The 16,187-nt window shown below is 33.6% G+C and overlaps 1 protein-coding gene across 2 annotated transcripts in view; it reads left to right on the top strand.

Annotated features, from left to right (window-relative positions):
• LOC115881758 (serine/threonine-protein kinase SIK3-like) overlaps nt 1–16,187 on the top strand; it is a 53,573-nt gene that overhangs the window by 4,677 nt on the left and 32,709 nt on the right. For both annotated transcript variants that reach the window (XM_030899395.1, XM_030899394.1), the window contains exon 2: nt 14,769–14,949. In XM_030899395.1, coding sequence (XP_030755255.1) covers nt 14,769–14,949 — 181 coding nt within the window. The remainder of the gene's footprint in view (nt 1–14,768; nt 14,950–16,187) is intronic.

The following is a 16,187-nucleotide window of genomic DNA, read 5'->3' as shown; positions in this document are numbered from 1 at the left end:
TCAAGTATGAAATAATACATTTTCGTAGATTTAAATAAAATTACAGTGGTAGTAGGTAGTAAAATTAAAGTGGTAGTAGTCTATTTTTAGGTGGTAGCAAAATTAAGGTGGTAGTAAAAGCAAAATTAAGGTGGTAGTAATATATTTTTAGGTGGTAGTAGCAAAGTTAAGGTGCTAGTAGCCTATTTTTGGGTGGTTGTAGCAAAATTAAGGTGGTAGTAGTTTATTTTTGGATGGTAGTAGCAAAATTAAGGTGGTAGTAGTCTATTTTTGGGTGCTAGTAGCAAAATTAAGGTGGTAGTTGTACGTATTTAGATAGTAGTAACGTATATAAGCTGGTCAGTAAATTATGCTGGTCACTGAAATAGATTTTCCCGAAAAACTTTGTTATTATTGACATTTTGAGAAAAATGCATTCTTCATAATAATTCATGCTTGTTCTAAAATGGTTAATTTCGTTTATACATTTTCAAATTTCCATGTCTACTTCAGTAGACATCGGCTATTGAAACAATGAATATTATGTTTTATACAAAACGGTCTGCGAGAAAATACGTGCTGTATACTAAAGTGTGATGTCTCTAAACAAATAGAATAATAGTTTTAATACGTGTTATTGTGCGTTTGTCCAGTTTTTCACAATTTTCATTCTGTAGGAATCTACGTTCAAGAGACTTGAATACTTGAAAAAGACATATACTGTCGAAACGTCGTAAAATAAAATATTGGACAAAATCCAGTAACATCTTTGCAACCCCAACAACCTAAAGCCAATAATAAAATATATAGTATACCAGGTCAAAAAAACGAAACAAAAAAAAATATTACCATCATAGACCACTATAATTAAGCTTCCCATTTCATACAAATCATATATCTCATACATATTTAATCAAAGAGTTGAATGAAACGAATAATATCCAGAATCGAATTTTCCGAGTCTTTCCGAAAAAGAAAACAACAAATAAATATCGAAATCACTGTTGCCAAGAAAAATCGTGGCGTTCCGGAAAATGCCGGTTGCTCGGTATTTGTTCAGCGGGTGCCCGTTTGTTGTTTGTTTTAAAAATATTTGAAAATCCTCTCTAGAACGACAAACAGAAAATTTCTCCACTCGCTGCTCGTTTCCGATTTAGCCTAATTCGGCAACATGACATCATAGAAGAAAAAATCTTCCGTTATTTAATTCCCGAATAACTGTGATTTAGGGTACAGGAACTTAGTGTCACACTAAGAATAGCTCTCGGCTGTATCTCGGAAAGTATTAGCCGTAGGGCCTACGGAAAAAATACTTATAACTAAATGGGCTATGAGTAATTGCTGGACATTATTTTCAAGTTTGTAAAACGGCAACTAAAGGGCGAAACTGCTATTAAAAATAATAAAGATTTTTACAGAATTTTGCCTAGATAATGGGAACTATAAATAATAGTGTTACGTTTTTCGTCGGTTCCGTATGGATAGAAAGTCAGAATTCATTTAAACACAATTTATTTAACACTAATTAACAAAAACAATAACGATAAAAGACTTAAAGAACTATTTACAAACGATTTATAACTATTTATCTAGAAAGAATTTATTTTGAATTTTAGCGCGTCAACTGTACTCGTCTATTTATGTCTGCCCTCTTTAGGCCGCAGCGGCCGACTTTTATACCCACAGCTAAAGATTTCTCGAATAGTCCATAGATCGATAGGTGCATAGAGAAGGTTTCGATTGTTCTCGTATTCCTCCATTCCAGTGGAACTCGATTCTTCTCGAAACTTTATATTCTTTAATGCGATGTTAAGGTCATCTGAGGGCGGGACATATAGACCGGTCCGCAACAATAGCTTCATAATCTTCAGTAAATTTTGGATTTTTTTTTGTTTGAACCATTTTCCCCTATCTGCTAAAATAAAGTGGTGGGGGAAGGTTAGATCTGTTTTTATTTAAATGTTAATAACTCCGGACTGGATGATCTGAGTCCAACAAACGAAGGCTCCTTTAAAAGAGCGTTTCTTACACTATATTATATCATAATAATAATAATAATAAAGTTTTGAACGTAGACGCTAGGGGGCGCTTTCTTACAACTTAACAAACAAAGTGCGTTTTTTCAATGAAATTAAATACGGTAGTATATGTAATTTTAGCTGATAGTAAAGAGTAGTAAAAGCTTAAAAAGTCAGCGAAAACCGCATCTTAATATCTTCTTTTAAACCGAAGATATTAGCAAAATTATAATAAATACCAAAAGATAAGCCCTTAATTATCTTATTTTTACAAAACGGTATCAGTAACCCTCTTGATTATGCCCATTCTAACAAAAAAATGAGATAGAAAGAGTTAGTTTATTTTAAAATCGACGATATACTAGAATATACCATAATACCAGATGCATTAATATCTAATAATTAAGATATTAATAAGAGTGAACAAGAAACGATGCCTCAGTGAAGTCATGGTAGGCTTTGGAAAAGAATTGCCTTTGACGTAATAGTATAAACGTCAAATTGTTATTAGATCAAGATTTTGATAGTCTTAGTAGCGTTTTTTTATCTTTTAATTGCTTTTTCAAAATGCCTTTATTATTTGCAGTAGTTGAAATTGTTGGCATACAAGCAGTTGGTACCAAAGGTACATAAGCTATATTATACATAAGCTTTGTGTTAAATGCACAGAAAATCAAAATTCGGCAATTTCAGTTTTTTTATATGTATTTATATGAATTGCATTTTTTTTTTGTTTTTTTCGTCTGTGTTCATAATACAGTATTTTTTTCGTAAATATGTGTTTTACTTCTCATAAAATATATTATTATGCTAATTTTTCCACGTAAATACAACAGTTTTACATAGGGTTACAAATGTATCCCATGCAACCATTGTGTAATTTTTCGCCGCGCGAGTGCTCGAGGGTTAATATTTGAATAAAAATCGGTGTCTGGGTGTTTTTTGACATGAGAAATTTGGGATTTCGATATCAATATTGTATCTGACGCCTACTTGTAGGGGGCGCCACCTGCAAATGTTTTATAATAAGCAAGCACCTGCAAATGTTTTAAGTGATAATAACTGTACCTGTATAAAACTACTGAGTGAAAAAATATACATTCTCTAACACACGTCTAGATATTAAACAAAATGTATTTTTTTGGATTATCTAAATTTCAAAAAATGATGCTGTGTATTTGATCAACAGCTTATTCGGTACCAGCTGGTTACCTGCTACGTATTTTCTCGTACGCATGCCAGCAGTGTCAATCAGAACTCCAGTCTGTATCTTTTCTTTAATCGAAGCTTCAAAGAAGCTTAGAACATAACCAAAGTTTACAGAATCTAAATGAGAGTAGTGTTTCTGGTGACTTCATCTAACACCACTTGTTGTCTAATCACTAAAATATTGGTATCAATAACCCGCCAAAAATCGTATCAACGAGATAACGAGAAATGTTCGTTTTGAACTTTCCAAGGTTAAGTTTTTTGATTCACGAACTTTGCTACGGTATGCAGATACTTTTCAGAGATAAGTAATAACGAGTAACGAGTATTGTATTATTTGTTTGGCTGTTATCGAAGTCGGGCCTAGGACAATTATACAGGGCGATGGAAAAAAGTTCCATTAAAATAATTTCGTTTTTTTTTTTCGAATATACTGTGTGATCGAATGGATATAACAGGCATAGAGATAGTATTTTAGTTTCAACTTTACTAGGCCTATTTAACAGATCAAATCAATATTACGATATTTGCCCCCTAAACATGTACCTATAATAGATTAACCATATACAGTACGTCAATCCGTCCTGTAGCTACGGGGCATTTAGAATTTAGAATGAGTGGGAGGGGGGTTAATCACTGCGACCTTACAGATCTATTGTGTCCCCCTTTCTTGAGTTATAACTCATCATACAGTCCCAGGGCTTTGACAAAAGCCAGTATCTAGGACGGTTTTATAGAGGGTAGTTCTCCATCACGGCGTGCTCAGTGGTGAGGTGTACCGGTGTTTCCCCATTTTCCCCACAGAATCTGCATTCGCCGTTTCTTCTTTGTTTCAATCTACTGAGGTGTTAATTAAGGAGACAGTGTCCTGTTAAAAACCTCGTGACAATCAAGATTGTTCTTACTTAAATCCAGGAAGATCTTTCATTTTTGAGCTACGGGGTATTTGTAAGGGGGGAAGCAAAATTAATTACCGATCTCTTAGCGAGCAATTCATGGACGTGCTGTAAATATTTTAAATTACTTTGCTTACTTCTACAAAAAAATTATTCAAAAATACTAAACCACTTTTATTTTTTTCAACGTTTTTCCACCTAAATGAAATATGTAATCTTTATAAAAATTAAAAAAAAATGAGAAGGAAAACAATAAAAACATTAATAAAATCACAGAACTATTTTACCTATGCTGCAACACAGATTATATTGCTGCGCTGTTCTCTAAGCTCGGTCTACTTCCGGTTTAATCGATCTTAAAAAATTAGACAATGCATCCCGTCAATAAAAATTCGACAAATTTGCAAGTAGCCAATGAAATGGGTGGGCGGAGTTCGTTTCGTGGCGACATACTCGTCAAGTCCACGTGGACTCTCTGCTACTTGTATACAGGGTGGTGTATGATATTTAAGGGGGTGTATAATATTTAAGGGGGCGATTCTAGGACCAATTCTAAGAAAAAAATTCTGAGATACAGGGTGGTAAAATTATCTAAAAAAAATGTTTTTTTTCATAATAACTCTGATTTTATTATAAATAACACGTCTTTTATGCATCAAAATACTTTTTTTGTGTACAAAGAATTTTCGATATTTCAACCAGTGCCGTCCATACGGGTTTTGCATTGAATATTTTTAGAGATAAACGTGGTTCTCCACTGACTCTTAAAATAAATTATTTTCAAAATTTACATTCATTTCTAAACATATTTTATCTCTTAATTTTTTTCGTCCGATACATAGTTTTTGCGGTGAGTGTTGTGTCGAAATAATTTCCTCATCGGCTGGAAGGAAATTAAGATATAAAACAATTTTTTTGTATATCAAAATAAGCATTTTGATGCATGGAAGACGTGTATCAAAAATCAGAGATATTTCGTAGAGATGTATCTATCATCAGAGATATTAAAAAAAAATAGCTACCCACATAAAATTTTACCATCCTGTATCTGAAAAGTTAAAATGTTTAGGACATACGTTCATATGAAGTTTTTTTCTTAGAACAGGTCCAAGAATCATTCCCTTAAATATTAGCATGTCATTAAGGAACACCCTGTATAGGTAGCGATCTATAAAATATATTGCTGTTTATTTAAATGCCTTTTATGGTAAATTGATCATACTCCAATATTGTGTCTGCATTCCTAAAATTCCTTTCGTAGACACAGATCCAGTAGACGTACTTTACATTGATTTCTTTTGACCCATTGATATACAATGTAAATGTAAACAAATCGTTTGTTTATTTAAAGTTTGATTACTATTACTTGATGCAAAATTCTGACTTGTCAAAGGTTATATTTTTAATTTTATTGCAAATTCCACCAATGATGCACTCTATACATTCCATTGCATAGAATTTTCCTCTCTGATAACATGATAACCTTACAACGCCCAAAAACACAAACGCGTTTTTTTTTCACAAAAAAATCACGTATGATGGAATCACTATGTAAACAAAGCAAAAACTCCAAGATCTTAATTTTTGAATACAAATAAACGAAATATGCATGTAAATAAACAACTGTGATGTCAAAATGAATATTTAAATCAGAAAACTTACACACACACATGGTATATGAATTTCCAATTTTGAGTTACTGTAAGGGGCCCAAGCGGGGATTTTGGGATTCATAAGGGGAGAAATTTGCACCCTGTTAAACAGTTAACTACCGCCACTCTACATGAACCTGTTTAAACAGGGACGTGCACGTATAGATCATACCAAATAAAGTTTTGTCGCGTGCTCGGTCGCGTGATTAAGGTTAACCGGCACCGCGTTGCCGACTTTAACATAAATATTTTTTCAATCAAAATATTTTAGGAAACAGAAATGAAATAATTACAAATAAACTCACCGGCAAAAAAAAACGGCCACTAAAAACTAGTCCCAATTTCAAAGTTGGATTTCTCGCACACCACTCATTAGATTTTAATGATTTTTTTTATAAATTGTAAATTAATTCCTTCTTAACGGATGCTACGTCAGAAATTTTTATTCCGAATTTATTTTGGGCATTATACAGGGCACAACAATAAGACAAAGTTTTTTGCCCGAACTTTGTAACACTCTGTAGAGTGCAGCAACTGTAGTAGCTATTGCTAAATCAAATCACGTTGTAGCCTCATCTTTTGTGAGCATTTCGTTTTTTTAATCACGACATTATCTCTGTATTGAAGATACGCTGCTTTAAAACGAACGTCTCGGAAAAATGCTTCGCAGGCAGAAAATTTTATGTGTAAATAATCAAGGCAACGGTTGTCAAATTAAAAAATGCCGTTATATGTGACGGATGTTGCTCGTATTGTGGCTTTAATTGAGGATGGCCGAAGTCAACGTTATGTGTCCGATACCCTGGGTATACTTCGAACAACAGTCCAGAATGCCTGGAATCGAGTGGGTTCCAGAAGAAAACGGAAGACAAATGCAATAGACGACCGCTTTATTGCCCTGAATACTTTACGAAATCAAATCTTCGCCATTTTGTACACTTGGCACTACGAGATGTTCGAAAATTTTCAGCTGCGAGGGCTGCTGCTAGAAAAATTTAAGCTTAAAGAATTACAACACAATTCACTTCAACCAATAACTTATAATACAAAACTAAAGTGACAAAACGAATCAAAATGTCAGGAAATAAATAAATAAATGCAACTTGACATTGTTTACAGCCGAATCGCCAGCGGCTATGGTTGGCGACAATGAATTTAATATTGGCGTCCTCGATGACGTAACTAAAAGTTAATATGATATCGACTATATTTAATATATCAATAGACAAAAATCTATGAATCTAAATTTAAAAAAAAACGTGTTAAAAAATCTTTATAATGTAATGAAATACTGCGAAGGTGGGGAACTCATCTCTGTAGCAGTTTTCTGTTTACATTTAGTTAGTATAAATCTAGGATACCTTCTTTTTGTACAATAATGTATATTATTTATTTGTCTGAATCTGAATAATTGATCGACTTTGTAAACAAAATGGTAAAAAGATTGAGGTATTCACAGATTTCATTCATAGACAATTCTATTATGTTCATGCATTTACTATCTTTTCCATCTTTTTTAAGATCAATATTCATTAGAATGGAACTAATAGAAGTAAACATCTGTCCCCTGACATACATTATTTTATTTTCACCCACTTCTAACTGAAGTTTAATACGCTATTGGTCAGGGTTAGCATTAATTAGCACAGTATCTGATTAAATTGAGTGCTATAATATTATTATTATTATTATTATGTTCAATACTTACATGTGCAAACTTTCTGTAAAAAATTGTTCATCTCTTGGAATAAAGTCAAGAAAATTTGTCATCTTGTTTATCAAAAACATAATATGTATCAAAATATGTAGGATGTATGCAGAGATTGTTTTTTTATATAATATAACACAAGGTCATTTAAATTATTAATATCTGACAGGATACCTTTTCAATTTTGTTAGCCCGGCTACTACGCAGAGGAAATAATTGCGATAGCAGAACAGGCAACGTCCCAGGTATGTTCCTGGATGGAGGAGGTGGGATTGGAAATTGCCCCTCAAAAAACAGAATGTGTTGCACTCGTAGGAGGTCGCAAATTGTCAGGCCAGGTCATTTTAGTAAAGGACAAAGCCATTGTGCTTAAAAGCACAGTAAAATACCTGGGAGTAACGTTTCAGGCTGGAGGTAACTTTACTCAGCACATACGCACGGTTACAGCAAAGGCAGAGAGGCAATGTATACTGCTATCAAAGCTTATGCCGAACTGGTCCATTATAGGGGAAACCAAGCGCAGAATGTTGGCCGTACCATTCTGTATGCTTCCGAGGTCTGGGGAAGGGCCGTTGAAGTGAAGAAGAATAGGGAAAGGTTAAGGGCAGTTCAAAGGCGATTGGCGCTGCGAATATGTCGAGGGTACCGCACTAAGTAATTAGTTGCATGATACCGATAGATCTTCTAATACAAGAGAGAACATAGAGTAGAGAAACACAATATAGACGGGAAAGCGCAGTGGACAAGACAACTTATACCACATATAAGAAACTGGATAGATCGGAGCCATGGAGAAGTTACCTACGCTATGACCCAATGTTTATCAGGACACGGATGCTTCAAAAATTATTTATATAAAATGAAACTTACCGATAGTCCAAAATGCATCTACGGTGACCACGATAACGACACAGCAGAGCACCCAATCCTGGTGTGCAAAAGGTGGACCTATGAAAGAAAAAAATTAATGGAAAGTCTAAATACAGAAGAACTAACTTACACTAACTTGGTTCCAACGTTGCTTAAGTCAAATGAGAACTGGAAAGCAGTCCGGGAATATATGGAGGCGCTGATATCTGCAAAGGAAAACGAAGCCAAAAGGTTTGGAAAGTAAAAAAAAAGAAAAATAATTTGAATGTACTTACCATACTGCTCTAGTACTGCTTTGTAGTTACCTCACTCCCTAGTGTCCAACTTTCACTGAAGTGCTCAATTACCTGCAACATTACACTAAAACTGCCTCCCCCAGAAGTAATGCCGAAAGGTAGTTCCATGGGGAGATACTCAAAGCGGTTTGTGGAAGTATTTTTATTCGGTAAGGTACCTCAACCACCCCGACAGTACCATTTACGGTCGTATTATCTACTCGTTGCTTGTTAGAAAATCAAAAAACTAATTGCACATTCTCGTAGCCACTTTATGAGGGCTATCTGATAGTATTTTTAGAATTTTAAATTAGCTGATAATTTGTGAGATATAGAGACCAACTTATTTTTTTTAAATACGGTCCTGCATCTTTTATTTCAGTTTTTGAAAGAACTCGTTCTCCTGAGTATAGTGATATGCCACACTTAGTTTTTTTTTCGGAATTTGAACACAATTTATTTAAACTCATTTCCGGCTAATTCTGTTTTTTTTTTAATATTAAATATATTCATTCAACAATGACGTGGGGTAAAACATTGAATACGGAAAATCAAATGCAATAAAAAAAATAAAAATAATGTAAATATAATATAAACAATCAAATCATTTCCCCGGAAGATGGATTGGAAATGGTAGAGCAGTATAATGGCCAGCGAGGTTCCTGATGGACTGTCGCCAAGGGGCAGGGGGACATTACTTCACGTCGTATGTAAAAGTGAAATCAATCTCAACATTTACAATAAAGCGTACAAAATGCTTTCAGAAGTATAAGACGAAAGTTAAAAGAGCTATAAGTAAAATTGAATGAAAAATAAATTTGTGTAATAGAAGGGGGAGGGGGGTAGTAATAGGGTTCCCTTTTTTACCCTTTGGGTACGGAACCCTAAAAATAACTTGGTCTCTGTATCTCACAAAATATCAGTTAATTTTAAAATCTAAAAATACTATCAGATAGCCCTAAAAAAGTGGCTATGAGAATGTGCAATTAGTTTTTTGATTTTTTATAAAGTGACGACAGGAAAAAATAAAATTGATTTTCAAAAAAATCCGTTTTTTTCCAAAAAACTCAACAATCCTTGAAATTTTTAAAACTTTTTTGATGGCATCTTGGTGAACATCCCAAGGCACAACTTCGCTCCAATTTAACCATCTTCGTTTCTATTACGGTTTCCGAGATATACCAATGCTCGTACCTCGAATTTGTAGCACCCTGTATACAAAAAGTTATTGCTGCTGAAGCTAAATCATCCTCAGTAAAGAACTGGTAAGCGCGGTAGATAATCACGAGAGTATTGAAGAAAATTATGATAATATACTCATATCTGGATAATTTAGGGATTTCCTGTTTCCAAATTCGATGCATAAGTTTATGAAAAAAATGCATCAGTGTCAAACGTCGAATGGAACAATTTGTCAAGATAATAAAATGATTGTTCTACAAAAAGTATCCGTAATTGAAAACATGACAACGGCTGGGAAGTATGTCATCATAATATCATCATCAATAATAATTCATTCTGTTATTCTTACGTAGATAAATTGATTCTTGTTGGCGGTTATGTAACTTAATTTAAATCAATGACTAAAGAATATAAGGACATGTAACGCCCCTGTACGGGCTGTAGTAGAATTTGTGACGTTAGACGCCATTCGTTTGATGCCAAACAGTGAGTCATCATCCAGTCACCAGCGACAATTTTAGCGATTTTTAATAGTTTGTTGTGTGTAGTGAACTTTGTATAAACTTTGTTACAATGGTGAATTGTGTAGCTTTCAAGTGTAAAAGCCACAGCGACAAGAAAGAGCCAGGAGTTACGTTCATAGGTAAATAAACAGTCCACTCCAACTTTTTAGCGTTTTCTTATTGAATTCGATAATTATTCTTCAATTTCAATTAACATCTATATGTACTTGATATGTGCTATACGTCGATACTAGTTTTGTACCTTTTGTTAACATTTTAATACGTTTTTTTCGTAATTAATTAGGATGATACACCATAGGCGTAGTCAAAACAATTATCAAAAAATATAAATATTGCTTCAAACAGCTAGGTTAAGAAAAATATGTGCCACGGCACTGTTTGATGCCAGCGTCACAATTTGCTGTCGGGTGTTATTTGTCCTTGGATTCTTTAGTCATTGATTTAAATATAATTTAGTGCTGGTTCTGCAGCGATGACAGGATGAGTTATATTCTTCTTTCCAGGTTTTAAACCACTGACATTACGCGATTGTTTCTTACGAAACATTTTTGTATCCTTAATTCTCATAGAATGTACAGGGTGGGTCAAATTCGACGCTTTTAAATGGAAACACCCTTTTCTATAGGAGATAGACGAAAACTAATATCGGTGTCTGGAGCTCAATTTTTGTCAAAAACGTGATAGTGAAAACCGCATATCGATATCTGTTACCGTTTCGGAGTTACTGGGTGTTTTTCAAAAATTTGCACTTTTTTCAAATCGCTGTAACTTTTTTGTTATGGAAAATTTTGTATTTTTATGAAAATATTTCCAAAGCACCTTTTTACGTAGAATTTAATGGTTTAAGTATAATTTTTTTAAAATTAATAATTTAAGAATTATCAACAGAAAATTTGATTTTTTATATGGGACACCCTGTATATTTTTAATTTATTGAAAATAATTTAAAATTACCTTTCCAAAAATATAACACTTGATATTTTGCTCGATTCCTCTTCGAGATATAGAGTATATAAAAATTCGCCAGCTTTAAATGAGTAGGCTTTGAACGGCACCGGCTGTAATGCAAAAAAATCTAGCTGTGAGCATCAATTAAAACGAAAATAATATTTGCTATGAGAGATGCAGAATTTTATATCTATTTAAAATATATTTAATCAACATCAACACATTTAAACTATATCTAATAACAAGAAAAATAAATAGCAAACCAAGACATGAGATTTTGCTATAGGTGTTCGACATATCGACCGTATTCTGTTATGGACAGACGGGGCAGTTTTTGAACATTTCTCGCGGAATTCATTAACTCAGTGGGGGTGAAAGATACCCTCTCATAACTGCTAAGTATTTCTAATTCTTGTCTAGATTATACGGAAGAATAAGGAACCTTTATTTTTCCGCAAATTGTCCGCGCATCCGCAGATTAGATGCATGGGCACTAAGTCAGGCGGCCTCGACGGCCAACGGCTGGAATCTTGGTTGGCTATTCAATTATTCTTGAAATTGGATGCAAAAATTTGCTGATTGCTGATTCAGCGATCAGAGGCGGTGCGTCGTCTTGCTGGAAAAATATGTTTTCGAGTTCCATTAAGGGCATATCATCAATAAAGGGTCCAAAGCCTACTAGTTAAAAGTGGTGAACTTTTAAAAATTCTGTATTTCGAAGGGGATTATAACAAAATATCAAGTGTGCTATATTTTTGGAAAGGTAATTTTAAATTCTTTTCAGCTAATTAAAAATATAGAGGGTGTCCCAAATAAAAAATCAAATTTTCTGTTGATAACTCTTAAATTATTAATTTAAAAAAAATATACTTAAACCATTAAATTCTAGGTAAAAAGGTGCTTTGGAAATGTTTTTATAGAAATACAAAATTTTCGATAGCAAAAAAGTTACAGCGATTTGTTAAAAAGGCACATTTTTGAAAAACACCCCGTAACGGTAACAGATATTGATGTGCGGTTTTCACCATCATGTTTTTGATGAAAATTGAGCTCCAGACACCGATATTAGTTTTCGTCTATCTTCTATAGAAAAGGGTGTTTCCATTTAAAAGCGTCGAATTTGACCCACCCTGTACAGGGTGGCCCCTCTAATACGCCGCGGAAGCTCCATGGAGAACGGTAGTTTATATCGGAATAAAATTTTGGCAGCATATGTAGGTTAACTGAAAGCATTTTCTAAAAATATATAGAATTATACAGGGTGTCCCAAAAAAAGTTACATATCAAAGTTGTGTTTTTTGTAATAGAACACTCTATATATTAATTAATTTTTGGATTCTGAGAGAACAATAAAGGTGAGTTTTATAAGAGAAGTATATGACTAAAATGTAAGGTTTTTGGAATTTTTAACATTTTCTAAAAATAAAGAACACTTTTTAAATTACAATAAAAGCTACTTAAATTGGAATTTACCCGGTATAGCCTAATATGTAGTTAAATTAACTATTATACTTTAAATCAAATTAAAACTTGATCCAAAAAGTTATAGAGGGTGAGACAAAATGAATATTGAACATTGGTCACCTTTAAAAGCATGTTACTCTTTTATTTTAAATGGAACACCCAGTATATTATTCCAATATTCAATGGAGAATTCATGTCTCTTCAAAATACTATTAAGATTGCCTGCCCCTCAAACAAAGATATTCCTAGATATTTTCATTTACATGATTTGATCTGAGTAGATCTTTATATTATTTGATTAAATCTAGGTGGCTGTGATATGTCTGACGTTACTTCAACATAGCTGTCTAATTAGTCCAACTTTAACAACTAGTTATAATTTTGTGTCAGTTAAAACAAAACAAAATGTCTCACAAATTTGCCGAAAATGCAACCTTATCCTACATCAGAAAGAATTGATGTGATTCTATTAGTTGGTGAATGCAGTGTGCATTAACCAATTATTAGAATACTTAAATGCTCCTGATTTCATCTGGTCTGGGTTTTTTATGGGGATATGTTAAAGACAGTGTTTACAAAACCCGACCAACTATTGTCGACAACACGAGAGAAATTATTGTAGTTGCTTTTCGAGGTAGAACTCCACATAAATGCCTTTTAAAATGAAAATATATTTTAAAAAGACAATCATTTTATGCAGTTAACAGGAAAGAAACCATTTTGAGCATTTGATTTCATCTAGTTAATTGTTGTCACATAATTATAGGTTTATATCGAGTTTTGATTCTGTAATAATTAAAATATGTTTTAAACGTGTATCTTTTTATTACCGTTGAGTATTTTGCTCTACATACTTTAATTTTTGTTAAATTAACAAAAGGTATATCACAGCCACCCTAGATTTTTTCAAATAATAAAGATCTACTGACGCAAAATCATAACAATTAAAATCAATCACAACCAAACCAAACCGTAATAATATTTTGAAGATATGTAAATTCCCCATTGAACACCGGAATACTATACTGGGTGTTCCATTTAAAATAAAAGAGTAACTTGCTTTTAAAAGTGATTAATATTCCATATTAATTTTGTCTCACCCTGTATAACTTTTCGGGTCAAATTTCAGTTTGATTTAACATACAATGGTTACTGTTATTAAATATCAGGCTATACAAGGTCAACTAAAATTTAGGTAGCTGTTATCGAAATTTAAAATTTACTCTTCATTTTCACAAAATGTGAAATATGTCAAAATCCTTAGATTTTAGGTATATGCTTCTTTAATAAAACTCACCTTTATTTTTTTCCTGGAATCCGAAAATCAGTTAATACATAGGGTGTTCCATTAGAAAAAACACAACTTTGATGTGCAACATTTTTTGGGGACACCCTGTATAATTCTATATATTTTTATAAAATGCTTTCAGTTAACCTACATATGCTGCCAAAATTTCATTTCGATATAAACTACCGTTCTCCTTGGAGCTCCCATGGATGAGAGGCGCCACCCTGTATATGTATGTTTATCACTGGTTTCAACGAACTTAACAACCGATGATCATCGTTCATACTCTCATAATACTGTATGATAAAAAAAACGGCGTCAAAGATGACTGGGGAATGACAATTCCCAGCAGAAGAAGGATAGAACGTTTCCAGACACACGAATCTATTTTCAAAAAATTATTTTTTTCTAGAATTTTAAACTACAAATTATATTATAACAATGTAAAAATTTTGTTCTCGAATACTATGCGATCGAAAACGTTTGTTTTCGATCGCATAGTATTTTTCGGTTGGAATTAAACTAGACATTCCAAATTTTTAAAATTACTTTTGATGGTCAGTTTTATAGGTTAGAATAAAATTACTTTCATTGTTGTAATTTTATAATCGAAATATTCAAAATTAACACATTTGTTTTTAGATTTAATTTTATTCTATGGTATTATTACCACTCATTTTAAGTATTCAGTTTAATACGTTATTTACTTAGTACTTCATTTGATTGATTGATGGTGATTATTTTTTTTGTTCCAGGTGGCAATCAAAATAATAGATAAGACTGTCCTAGATGAAGAAAACTTAACTAAGATATTCCGTGAGACTGCTATTTTAAAGAAACTTCGACACCCCCACGTAACCAGGCTGTACCAGCTGATGGAGACCAAACAAACGATATATCTGGTGACAGAATATGCCAGTAATGGCGAAATATTCGGTAAAATTTATTTGTAGATTGTAAGGGAGGGGGGCAGTTAATCACCGCAACCTTATATATCTAATGTGTCCCCCTTTCTTTAATTATAACTGATTATACAGTCACAGGGCTTTGACAAAATAGCCAGTATTTGAGATTGTTCTGTTAAAAACCCCGTGACAAAGATCCTTCTTCTTATCACGCCCTCTTCTGCCGAAGGTTGGCGATCCAAATGGCAATTGTGGCTCTGGAAACTGCAGCCCGGAACATTTCCTCAGACGAACGTTCAAACCATCTCCTTAAATCTTTTATCCATGAGTTCTGGCGTCTTCCTACTGATCCTTGCACTTTGCCCTCTATTATGAGGCGCAGTATTTCGTATCTATCACCTCTCATCGCTTGACCCAGGTATTGCATTTTTCTTTCCTTGATGGTGTTGAGTATCTCTTTTTGTTTTTGCATGCGCTGGAGTACTTCATCGTTGATGATCCTTTGTACCCATCAGATTCGCAGCATCCGTCTGTACACATACATTTCGAAGGCTTCTATTCTCTGTGAATCCAGTGTCCAGCTCTCACATCCATAGAGTAACACAGAGAAGACGTAGCATCTGGCCATTCGAGTTCTGAGTTCCGCACTGAGGTCTCAATCTGAAGATTGTTGTTACTTAAATCTAGGAAAATCTTTGATTTTTCTCTGTTGTAAGTACTGAGAAATTTCTTCGAGTGTCTTAGACCGGTGGAGAATTCCCTATCCAGGTTACTGATGGAGTCTTCCAGGTTTTTGAGTTCCGCTTTAAGTTAGTTTCCACTTGGGAAGCCAAACGATTCTGGTTCAGTTAGTTGGAGTGTTTGCTCCCTTTCTAGCTAGATCGTTTGCTTTTTTATTACCTTCTATCTTTTGGTGGGCTAGCACGAGAGTAGAACGACTATTTGGTTTGCTTAGCTTATTTTAATAACACAGTACAATTAAATTGTCTCTTTACAATTTCCAGTCTTTCTATTCTAAGGCCCCGTCTAAACATAACGTTTTACCTGTCAGGTAAGAATCGTTTGGTAATAATAATTAAATATCCCTAGCAACTTTGTAAAAGTTTTTCAGTGTATACGGAGAACGGACAGTTTTTTTTTTGTCTACACTCAAAGCTTTGCTTGATACGTTTAGACTAAACATGTAAGACTGACAGGTAAACAGTTAAGTTTAGACGGAACTTTAAAGCTAGGTTACATCAGATCTTGAATAAGAACGAGCCTATTGTC

The sequence above is a fragment of the Sitophilus oryzae genome, unplaced genomic scaffold, assembly GCF_002938485.1.
Source record: "Sitophilus oryzae breed Bouriz unplaced genomic scaffold, Soryzae_2.0 scaffold_172_pilon_pilon, whole genome shotgun sequence".
Classification (NCBI taxonomy): Eukaryota; Metazoa; Arthropoda; class Insecta; order Coleoptera; family Curculionidae; genus Sitophilus; species Sitophilus oryzae.
Note: the sequence above shows the minus strand (reverse complement) of the source record. Positions and strands in the feature narration are given on the sequence as shown.